This window comes from Astyanax mexicanus, chromosome 3 (assembly GCF_023375975.1).
Source record: "Astyanax mexicanus isolate ESR-SI-001 chromosome 3, AstMex3_surface, whole genome shotgun sequence".
In the NCBI taxonomy this organism is placed as follows: domain Eukaryota; kingdom Metazoa; phylum Chordata; class Actinopteri; order Characiformes; family Acestrorhamphidae; genus Astyanax; species Astyanax mexicanus.
The window spans coordinates 12751473-12763832 of record NC_064410.1 but is presented as its reverse complement, the minus strand read 5'-3'; the positions used below and the strand labels follow the sequence as shown (position 1 = coordinate 12763832).

The 12360-nt window shown below is 37.6% G+C and overlaps 1 protein-coding gene across 1 annotated transcript; it reads left to right on the top strand.

Moving 5' to 3' along the window:
* The first annotated feature begins 1216 nt into the window (after positions 1 to 1216).
* On the top strand, positions 1217 to 6751 carry LOC125799446 (E3 ubiquitin-protein ligase RBX1). Its single transcript, XM_049476150.1, has 5 exons — positions 1217 to 1327; positions 3373 to 3451; positions 3937 to 4007; positions 4778 to 4863; positions 6525 to 6751. The coding sequence occupies exons 1-5, from the start codon at positions 1250 to 1252 to the stop codon at positions 6535 to 6537; spliced, it is 327 nt and encodes a 108-aa protein (XP_049332107.1). The 5' UTR covers positions 1217 to 1249; the 3' UTR covers positions 6538 to 6751.
* Positions 6752 to 12360: the final 5609 nt, after the last annotated feature.

The following is a 12360-nucleotide window of genomic DNA, read 5'->3' as shown; positions in this document are numbered from 1 at the left end:
AGGACTCCACCATTCCCCTGTCTTCTTGTGTAGGTTTTTTGACCCATCAGACTGTTACTGTTGCACAAATGATTAGTCCATATTACTGCTGCACAGCAGTAGAACACCAGGAAGTAGCATTGTATAGTATAGAATAGTATAGTATAGTATAGTGTAGTACAGTATCGTGTAATATAGTACAGTATATTAAAGTGTAGTATAGTATAGTATAGCATAGAACAGTACAGTATAGTACAGTGCAATATAGTATAGCGTAGTACATTACAGTATAGTATAGTAAAGCATGGGACTTTGGGTGCAGCCATAGACTGATGGCTTAATCTCTGTTAAAACCTCAAACCCTCAATAATAATAACATGTTCCTTGGTAGCAAAATTAAAAGCATTCCAAAAATCCCTCTCATCTTTTTATTTTGCCACTGTTAGTTATTGTTGTTGCTATAGCCATATTAGTGATGCTGCTTGGTTATAACTAGGTTTGGCTGCTTTGATTACAGTGTGTCTGTAGGAGTGACTGACTGTGAATCTTTAATGAAACTGACTCTTTTTTTGGACAGTACCAAAAGGTACAGGGGGAAGGCATGGTGCCCACCTCCCGCCCAGAGCCTGCAGCAGTTTCCCTCACCCCTGCAAGCCCCCGCAGCCATACCCCCACGGGGCACGCTCAAGCTGGACTTTGCTGGACCTGAGCCTGAGGTTATCCCAATTTCATGTTTAACATTTTGACATAATTTTGTGTTTCATATTCAATTATTTTTCCTAATTAAATAAGAACAACTAAGTACACATAAAATTAACATGATAATTTATTACTAACGTTATATATATTTATGCAGTCTAGGCTATTTTTCCTGAATAAAACAACAGGTGGTTACTAGAAAATTCTAACCCTGGTTTTTAATTACAGTTTTTATGCATCTTGGCATCATGTTCTCCTCCACCAGTCTTACACACTGCTTTTGGATAACTTTATGCCTTTACTCCTGGTGCACAAATTCAACCAGTTCAGCTTGGTTTGATGGCTTGTGATCATCCATATTCCTCTTGATTACATTTCAGAGGTTTTCAATTTGGTATAATCAAGGAAACTCATCTTTTTTAAGTGGTCTCTTAAAAATTGCCAATTTCCAGAGCTGTATACACTATGGTAGCACGGTTTGACTAGAGAGCAGAAATCGGCAGAACACCTGCATAAGCTCTATAAGTCGGGCACCGTCTGTCTCGCGAGATTTGTGGCTCAGCGGTGAATCATGGCGGCTGCTATGGATGTGGACACCCCGAGCGGGACTAACAGCGGGGCGAGTAAGAAGCGCTTCGAAGTGAAAAAGGTAAAAATAGAGAAAGAGGGAATAACCTGCTCTCTGTTAGCGGATATTAGGCTCTAATAGAGGGTAGTGGCGCTGAGCGCGGCGGCTGGGTCTTTCTTTTTTCCGGCCGCTCAGCGGGTTAGCATGAGTGTTAGCTTAGCATTTCCTCCTGTATAAGCCGGTGTGTTCGTCTTTAGGCTTTAGCAGCGTTAGCTTATCGGTTAGCGTGAGTTAGCGTTGTTATGTTTCTGAATTGGCCCGGGTTTAGAAACATTGCTGTAATATCGGTGAAGCTGCGGAGTTTTCCAGAACTGTGGGGATTAGTGTTCACCCAGCCGCTCGGCTAAATCCCATAATATTAACTAGAGAAGCGCTGCCTCAGTAATCCGTCTGCTCCCTCACTGTTTATACTCTAAACCCAGGCCTGGGCTGCTCCGGGTCTGTGAAGCGTTATTGAATCTTATGTTATGGGTACATTCTGCACTTTTGTGGTACATATTTGTTTTTACCTTATATTTTTTAATTGTTTTTTTTTATTTTGGTGTTTTTAAATTATTTTAAAGTGTTCTGCATGGTATATAAATATTAGTCGTCCAAACTCTGGTTAAAAGCATGTAATTATGCTTGACAACCTTTGTTGTAAAAAGCTCTATATAAATAAACATTGAATTGAATTGAATTGAATTATTTAGTTAAAAAAAAAACAATGTTTTTTTTGTAGATTCCTCAGAGTAGCACCTCTTGCTTAGACAGCTTTCCAGATTTTAGCTGGATTTTCTCTGTCAGCTTTATGAGGTAGAGTCACCTGAAATGGCTTTATAGTTAACAGCTATGCTGAGCTCTTCAAGAGTAAATTACTTGAATTTCTTGCCTTTTAATGTGTTTGAGATCATCAGTTGTAAAGTTATGAAGAGGTAGAGTTGGTATACAGTGAATAGCCCTACTTGAGTAATGTTCTAGTTCATATTATGACGAGTACCACTTAACGAAGTAAAGAACAATAAATACTTTAAGAAATGCTAAGTCAATCTGAAAAAAAAAATCTCCAACTGCAGTTGCAAATACCATAAAAATGTTATGATGAAACTGGCTCTCATCAGGAAAGGAAAGGAAAGGAAAGGAAGAGCATAAGCAAGAGCAAGAGTTCATCAGAGTTGCCAGCCTCAGAAACTGCAAGTTAACAGCTCCCCAGATAAGAGCACCTAAATGCTTCAGAGTATTTTGGTTTAACACTTTAGTTTGTTTGTTCATAGTTTGGATGACTTCAGTATTAATTTACAATCTAAGAGCGAGATAAGGAGAGAACATTTGAATGAGCAGGTGTATACAAACTTTTGACTGGTACTATAAAGTCCAAAATCCTGGTTTACATTGGTTTAATCACAGCTTACTCCTGCTCAGGGTTTGTGTGTGGTGCAACTTGTTTTGACTTAATATGTAAATATAAACTTAGTAAACATGTACAGTACAACTAGCCTACATTTTAAGTTTGTGCACAGCTAGTGCAACCGGGCCCAGGGGTATTGATGTGATTTGGTTTATTACATGAAAGGCTCCTTAGCTGTATAACTGTATCTGTTCCACGTAGTCAGGTTTTGGATATAATTCCAACTGTCCCTAATGTTTTTCTCTCCTTGCACACCTGTCCTTTTTTTGTACATTGCAAATTAGCTTGAATAAACTAGAACTGTCACAGTAACTAATGGTTTAGGCGATACATTGTCCAAGGAATTATTTCTATGAATGATTTTATCACTGTAAAATCATTTTATGTCAGTGATACAATAATAATATTAGAATTAGAATTGAAAAAAGTGAAAAATATATTGTTGCCAATATGTCAGTAGTGTAATTGTCATGCTGGGTCTAATAAAACCTAATAAAAGTTCAATCTTAATGTAAGTCCATTAATTCCTTCTTCAGAGTTTCTTTCCTCTACAGTCTGTTCACGATATTATCAGCCAGATCTTCTCTTATGTGTGTTTGTATGTAAAAAAATAAATACATTGACCTGTGGGTATGTCCAAATCATGAACACTTAAATCATGTCTGTCTTTGTGTTTTAGTGGAATGCCGTTGCTCTCTGGGCCTGGGACATAGTAGTGGATAACTGTGCCATCTGCAGAAATCACATTATGGATCTCTGTGAGTATTCCCCTGCTTCTCTTTTTGTTGTAAACTGATAGAGCTTAAAATGACTATCTGAAATTCCTGGAAGGAAGGTAAATAAATCTGAGATGTCTTAAGCAAACCTGTTTCGATAATGTCTCTTTTATGCGGGAGGCGTTGCTCAGAGAGTGCACGTTTGGCCCCAACATACCTGAACTCTACAATTAGAGACACTGAATACCAGTCCAGTGTATTAAAAGCTGAATCTGATCACAGATGGATGTGTGCCAACTGCTTTGTATGTTTTAATATTTGTATATCTGCATTTTAACATAAATATTATTAAAATTATAGATTCTAGAAAATAGAAAAGTTATTAGCAAACTATAAAACTGTGGAAGGTTCTTTTACATATGAAAGTTTATTTAGCTACAAAATGATTTACCTTTACATTTTTATAATTAATTAATCTCATTTGACTCCTGTATTTTGCGCTGATGAGTTTTGTGGGTGTGTTGCAGGTATAGAGTGCCAGGCCAACCAGGCTTCAGCTACATCAGAGGAGTGCACTGTAGCCTGGGGAGTGTGCAATGTAAGATTAACTGATGACACACACACTTTCACTCACCAGAGTCAATAAAACGGGACTGTTCAACTGTTGGGATTTACTTGCTTATATATATATATATATATATATATATATATATATATATATATATATATATATATATATATATATATATAATTTTTTTTTTTTTTTTACTTCTACACTTTAACCAATGTATTTCACACATTTACTGTGATTTTTAGTCAAATTATTGTTTGTTCAATATAATCACTTATAATTTTGGTCGTAAATCACGTAAAATAAAGCTCTTAAATTTAGCTTGAGGTAGCTATTATGTATTTGATGTTATGTCTGCTGACAGAAGTACAGCCATTTAATTTAATGAATGCAGTGTTCAGTATTCAGCCAGACATCCCATTTTGTTTGATTTCGGAAAGATTATTTATTTCTGTTTGTTTAAAATATTGTTGAAATTGCTTTGTTTGCATTAGTGGCCTTTATTTTCACAGTCTGTGTGTGATGTTTTCACATTTGCCTGCGTCCATGTTAGAGAATTATTACTGTTAAAAGCAACAGTAAAAGTGTGCTTAGTAGTGTTATGGATAAACTAAGTCAAAAGCCATTGCACCCCTAATGTTAAGAGTACTGTCAAATGAAGCGTGTTTTGTTAAGAGTTTTCTGTTTAAAATAACCTTTACATATTTTAACAGTATTGTTTGCACTGTTGCAAAAAATAAATAAATAAATAAATAAATAAACGTCAAATTCCGAATTTGCGATTTGTTCTCTTTCAGCATGCTTTTCATTTCCACTGTATTTCCCGTTGGCTGAAGACAAGGCAGGTGTGCCCTCTGGATAACAGGGAGTGGGAGTTCCAAAAGTGAGTGTCCTTTTTTCTTTACTGTCCACATTTCTGGACACATTATTTTTTTTTAATTGAAAAGAATCGTACATTTTTAGGAATCAGTACATCCTTAGACACTTTCACAGAAAGCACATTATCAGTCGTAAATTACTGATGTTCCTTCCTGCTTGAACAACCCTACTGCTCAACCCTACCTGGGGCAGTTGTTTGCTGGATCCCAGGCCATTCTAGTCTCCCGGGCAATTAAAAGTGCAAGCCATGCAGCGAGGACTGGGATAATTCCTGCTGTCTGCAAGCCCCACAAAACTAAACCATCAGCTACATTTAACAAACAGAGTGGAACAGACGACTAACAATTAAATGCATAAGGCAAACCCCAATATAGAGAGACAGAGTGATGGCCTACTGCAAAAATAGGAATAGCTCACATGCACTAGATAATATATTGGACATACAGGGTTAAAGCATTCCTTTTAAATATCAGCAATGGTTTCCCACACTTGCCAAACTTGCCAAACTCTCCTCTCATTAAAGCCTTTACCAGAATTAATAATTTTGCCACGCCCACTTTAAGAAGTTTGCATATGCATATGTGTAACAATTTCAACTCGGCTCACGTGAAGTGGATTACAGTCGTATTGTATTTAAAGTACCATATTATTCGCACTATAAGGCACACCGGATTATAAAGTGTACTATCAATAAATGGCTTTTTTCATACACAAGGTGCACTGGCTTATAAGGCGCCTTTCTACAAGCGGCACTTGTTAGGAACAGGGGTGTCTGTTTCCATTCTAATTCAGCAGGACTCACCTCTGGGGGGGTAATGCTAATGCTGCTCCAGCAGTGCTAGCTAGGGTTAGCACTACAGTCAGACTACAGGCCAATAGGCTATTTAACCTTATTTACAGCATATGTGGGAATACAACATAGCAAGCTACATAAATTCCACTGTCCACCATCTTCCAGTGAAGAGAAGCTGCATCTCTCGTTGAAGGCGCTAAATTTAAAACATCCAACAAAACGTCTGTACATCTGCTCGTATCATTGTGTTGAGGGGAATCTCTTATAAAGCTAACATACTTTGTTGGGTGCTGTGAGGCTGTCTGAGACACTACTTGATACCTACTCAGATTGACCACAAGTGTGTCTGCTGTAACTGAGCTTCAGAACCTAGCCTTTTTTCTCAGTAAGGTTGTTCTGGTGTTGGTTACCCCCCACAGAATGGTAAGAGCAAACATATGGGCGTTTGGGTGAATGTGTTATATTTGGCTCCTTTTAATCACAGATGCAGCTTGTTTTTGTGAAAAATAGTGGATACAAGTTAATTGCCTTGTGTTCAAAACTCTGATGTTCAAGCAAACGTTTCTTCTTCAAATGACTGTAGCTCTCTGTACTAGTTCTGTATATTGTATTACTGTGATAAGCTGCATCAATGGATCTGCTGTGCACCAGAAGTTCTAATACAAAGTAAACGAACTTCGCCCCATCCTGGTTCTTATGGAGAATAAGGTGGATAGCACCTGATTGAGTTCCTATAAATTACTAGATTAAAAGCACATATCTAAACTCCCATAACAGCATCCAATGAACTGCTCCTGCCAGGAAAATGGCATCTAAGCTGATGTTAAACTCCTGTTATCTAACCTATGTTCTTTTCTGCTTGTGATTTTCAGGTATGGACACTGAACACCAGGATCAGCTTGAGTTTTCTTTCCTGATTGGCTGCTTCAGAAATCACCACATGTTTAAGCATCTGTTTAGTCACCGGTGTGTCCTTTCTGCTGAGCATAAGCCTGTATGTTCCCCATACAATAGTTTTTAGTTGGCTTAGAAAGTCGTTTTGATTTAACAAGAATTGATGTAAATTATAAATAAACGTGTGTCCCACATTCCTGTTCAATCGAGTGTTTGCAGCCAGTGCTTTTTATTGGAGTACTGTTTTTAACTGTCTGAAATGAATCCCATCACACATTCAGGATGATGCTACACCAGCAATGCTAACAGTAATGAGCTCCAATACCATCTACTAATAATGCAAAAAATATATCTATAGTTCTAAAGAGTGCATTGCCATGCAAGTGATTTAATGTATTTTCATATAAACAATAGAAAACCTGCACATTCATGGTTTCAAATCAAAGTGTATTAAATAAGAGTAGATTGTTTTTTTTTTTTTTTACATAACTGTCTCCAACATCTAGTGAAGACTTTCTACTAGATTTTGGGGGATCATTGCTGTAAGGATTTGATTCCATTTGACAAGAGCACTAGTGAGGTCAAGATGTTTGATCACCTCATCCCCAAAGTATTGGGTAGAGCACAATTATTCAAGAGAATACTGTGGGCTGGTGGGCTTTTTTTCCCTCTGGAGCCCACACCTGGTGTTGGATATGATGCCAGGAGGTTCATTTAATTTTTATCTGCCTCAGATAGTCCTATTCTTTCAGGAGTACTTTTCTATGAGACGTACCAAGCTGTGTGTGCATTTGCAGGTACAGTTTCCCAGAAAGGGATTAAGCCTAGTCTTGAACCACACAACATTTTAAATGGAGTTTTTTTGCACAGAAAGGAGAGTATAGTCTACCATTAGGTTGTGAAACTGACACATAGTAGAAGGTTGGAATCCAACCTAACGGAGATAAAAAAAATATATTAAAAAAACGTATAACTGGCTGTTAACTCAACGTGAATAACTAAACTAACGCTGTATCTTTTTAAATCAGTGGGCAAATGTATGAAGTTTGTTTTCTGTCAGCTTTTATTAGAAGTATGAGCAGGGAACTTTCTAGAGAGGAGAAAGCTCATTAGAAAATTTGCTCCAGGTTTGTCAGGCACTAGAGGGCGCTCCCGAGTTTAGCCCAAAATGAACGGGTTTATGTGGAGCAAGTGTATCTATAAGGTAATCATGTAACAAATAATCACGTGTGGCCATGTTTAAGTAGTGGGGACAATTTATTAAAGCATGGGAACAAGAAAGTGTAAGTAGTGTGGACTAATTAAGGCAACAAGATAATTAAGTACTTGCCATGACTTAAGGCAGGCATGGAACTGAGATAATTAAGTAATGGAGATGACTTATTAAGAAGTGAGAAACAAGATTATTAGGTTGTGGATATGACTTGGGGCATTGTAACAAGATAGTTAAGTAGTTGGGACAATGTATTATGGTGTGGGAACGATAAAACAATGTAGTGGGGTTGACTTATTAAGGAATATGAATAGTGAGGATGACATTTATGTGTAGGAACAAGATGGTGTGGGATCCAGATTATTAGTAGTAGGAAAGACAGCTTATTAAAACATGGGAACAGGTTAAGTAGTGCGGATGGCTTATTAAGGCGTAGGAAAAAGATAATTAAGTAGTAGGGAAAACTTATTAAGGTGTGGGAAATTAGACAATTAAGTAGTGGAGATGACTTGGGGCATTGTAACACGATGATTAAGTAGTGGGGATGACTTATTAAGGTGTGGAAATGAGATAATTATGTAGTGGGAATAACTTATTAAAGCATATAAACAGAATGAATAGTGGGGATGACATTCAGGTTTAGGAACAAGATCATTCAGTGGGGGGGGGGGGGGGGGGGCAACTTATTAAGGCATGGGAAAGAGGATAATTAGTGGAGACAACTTATTAAGGTGTAGGAGCAGTGTTGGGCACGTTACTTTGAAAAAGTAATTAGTTACAACCCCTGGCAAAAAGTATGGAATCACCAGTCTTGGATGAGCACTCCTTCAGACATTTCATTCTGTAAAACAAACTCTGATCAAAAACATGATACAATAATAAGGTCATTCCAAAGTGCAACTTGTTGGCTTTCAGGAACACTCAAAGAAATGAAGAAAAAACATTGTGGAAGTCAGTGAATGTTACTTTTATTGACCAACCACAGGGAAAAAAAATATGGAATCACTCAATTCTGAGGAAAAAAGTATGGAATCATGAAAAACAGATAAACAAAAGATGATTCAAAATACATCACTAGTATTTAGTTGCACCACCTTTGGCTTTTATAACGGCTTTCAGTCTCTGAGGCATGGACTTGATGAGTGACAAACAGTATTCTGCATCAATTTGGTGCCAACTCTCTTTGATAGCAGTTGCCAGATCAGCTTTGCAGGTCGGAGCCTTCTTGTGGACCATTTTTTTCAATTTCCACCACAGGTTTTCAATTGGGTTGAGATCTGGACTATTTGCAGGCCATGACATCGACTGAATGTGTCTTTCTCCAAGGAATGCCTTCACTGTTTTTGCCCTATGGCACGATGCATTGTCATCTTGGAAAATTATTTAATTATCTCCAAACATCTGTTCAATTGAAGGGATGAGAAAACTGTCCAAAATGTCAATGTAAACTTGTGCATTGATAGAAGAATTAACCACAGTCATCTCCCCAGTGCCTTTGCCTGACATGCAGCCCCATATCATCAAGGACTGTGGAAATTTGGTTGTTTTCTTCAGGCAGGCCTCTTCATAAATCTCACTGGAACGGCACCAAACAAAAGTTCCAGCATCATCACCTTGTCCAATGCAGATTCTTGACTCATCACTGAAGATAACTTTCATCCAGTCATCCACAGTCCATGATTGCCTCTCCTTAGCCCACTGCAGTCTTGTTCTTTTATGTTTAGGTGTCAATGATGGTTTTCTTTTAGCTTTCCTGTATTGAAATCCCATTTCCTTTAGGTGATTTCTTACGGTTCGGTCACATACATTGGCTCCAGCTTCTTCCCATGTATGCTTCATCTGTTTAGTTGTACTTTTTCGGTTTTCAAGACAAATGGCCTTAAGTTGCTTGTCTTGACGCTTTGATGTCTTTCTCGGTCTACCAGTACGCTTGGCTTTAACAACCATTCCATGCTGTTTGTATTTGGTCCATATCTTGGATACAGCTGACTGTGAACAGCCCACATCTTTAGCAACCATGCGTGAAGAGTTACCTTCTTCAAGAAGTTTCACAATCCTCTCTTTTGTTTCAAGAGACATTTCTCTTGTTGGAGCCATGGTTCTTGCCACTCTAATTCGTCCAGCAGCCCTCCAAGGTGTCATGACTGCAGGTGTTTTTAACTGCAGACTAACGAGCAGATCTAATCTGAGGCAGGTGTCCATTTAGGGAAAGGAAATTGACTGGGTGTGTCCTTATTTTCTACCTTCAATTTGAGTGATTCCATACTTTTTTCCTCAGAATTGAGTGATTCCATATTTTTTTCCCTGTGGTTGGTCAATAAAAGTAACATTCACTGACTTCCACAATGTTTTTTCTTCATTTCTTTGAGTGTTCCTGAAAGCCAACAAGTTGCACTTTGGAATGACCTTATTATTGTATCATGTTTTTGATCAGAGTTTGTTTTACAGAATGAAATGTCTGAAGGAGTGCTCATCCAAGACTGGTGATTCCATACTTTTTGCCAGGGGTTGTATAGTTACTCGTTACTTCTCCAAAAAAGTAACTGAGTTACTAACAGAGTTACTCCACTATAAAAGTAACTAGTTACCAGTAAAAGTAACTATTGCGTTACTTTTATTATTCGCCCTCCAAAAAAAGGAAATCAATTATGTATTTACTATTATTATTAGAAAAATAACAAACGAAAATAAACCCAAAATGTTGGCAAAAATATAATCTAACGAATTTCAAAAAAAAAAAAAAAAACGAAATTCTCCACACAACCAAAGAAAATTACTAAAACTTGTAATACTGAAAAAAACGGAAAAAACGGAAAAACGCATCTGGGGATGAAATTAAACAAACCAAGCCACACTCAAAGGAAATATGTATATATAAACTAAACAAAATAATGGACAAAAACAACAATCTAATGACCATTAAAATGGTATTAATATAACAGCTTCACCAAAAGAGAATAGAGCTTAGATCGGGCCCAAAAAATCTGACCTGACCCGACCCAGCCGGAGCCGTGCACGTTCTGCCCGAGCCCGACCAAACCCGAACCATAAACTGTCTGTTATCGGGCTGATTGAATGAGCGAAATATAATCAGAATTATGTTAATTAACACTGCAACATAGAAGCATATCTATTATTTAATTAACATGATTTTTAAGAACAGCTACACACAATGCTGCAAGTCAAACGGAGGCGTTCACGTGCGCCCAGAGCTACGTGATTACATTTTTCATTTTATTATAGTTTAATTTTATTTTGTTTTACTTTTTTCTGTTCAGTAAGTTTTAATTTGTTTTTAGGCTTGCTAGTTTTTATTATTTACACATCTCATCAGAGAGATCAATCTAATAAACGGGAGAGAAAGACAGAGAGAGAGAGAAAGAGAGAGAGAGATTTCTGGAATGAGCTACTCACAGGTAAATGTTCTCACACACTGTATCTCCTGTTTCTCTTTCATCTGCCTCGCGCTCATATTGTAATCCCATACATAATTCTGCAGTTTCAGTGTTTTCTGTCGTATTTTGCGGCTAGCGCGAGCGCTTTACACAAGAACTAACGCCACGGACCACGAGGTGCCGCGCGCTCGGCACAACACCCCCCGCTGTACAACTCTGCTGTACAACAGCGCTTATAAATAAGTTAAACACGAAAACGAGGGTATTCTATCAGTAATTTCAGTTCGTTTTAGTTAGCTTTAAGAACACAAAATACAGTTCGAGGTAGTTTTTTCCTTTTAATTACCGTTTTTATTAGATTCAGTTAAAAAATGTTTTTTCACTTTCAGTTTTCGCTATTTCCTTCGCTTTAGTGAACAATAATAATTAGTTACTTAGCAACATTGTGATTATCACACCAGAGCTTTATGTAAAATAAAAATAGGAGCCCGATTTCGGGTCGGTCCTCGGGTCAGGTCAGGTTCTGGCAGAGAATCTAAGCTCTAAAAGAGAAAGCAGCAGCACCACAAAAACCGGAGCAGCTAAAAAGAGCTTAACGTCCTTAATTCGGAACTTGGGCTGTCCACGGCAATCACTGAATTAATTAGAGCACGCAAATCGTCACAATTGTGCCTCACTTCACCACGCCAAACCACAGGCACAGCGGCCAGAAGCTCAAGTTCACCGGACAGAGGAGGGGTTAACCAGGGCAAAGCGAAGTTAAAACAAAAAAGTTCATAAAGCAGCTAAAGTAACGTGCAGTAACGGGGTGTCGGAAATGGTAACGGTGTTATAGTTACAGTCATAGTAATTAGTTAGATTACTCGTTACTGAAAAAAAAGTAAGTTTTAACGCCGTTACTCCCAACACTGTGTAGGAGTGAGATAAATAAGTAGTGGGAACGACTTATATAGGTGTGAAAACAAGATAATAAAGTAGTGAGGACGATTTGACCAGGATATGGCCAGGATTCTATATCCTCCCCACACTTTAATAATTTAATAATTCATGCCATAGGGTGTCACCTTAAGGACTCTGTACAATAAAGCAAAATCTAACGTTTATAAATGTTTTATAGTTTTAATACTAAATATAAACTTTCTTTGCTTTGTTTAAGCAAATTCTTAATTTTAATAAAAATCATTTATTAAATATCCTGGACACATA

Excerpts from the sequence above, each read along its gene's own strand:
- LOC125799446 (XM_049476150.1), top strand. The coding sequence starts at position 1,250 with ATGGCGGCTGCTATGGATGTGGACACCCCGAGCGGGACTAACAGCGGG. Across the intron at positions 3,452-3,936 it reads AAATCACATTATGGATCTCT|GTATAGAGTGCCAGGCCAAC; the intron begins GTGAGTATTCCC and ends GGTGTGTTGCAG. Across the intron at positions 4,008-4,777 it reads TAGCCTGGGGAGTGTGCAAT|CATGCTTTTCATTTCCACTG; the intron begins GTAAGATTAACT and ends GTTCTCTTTCAG.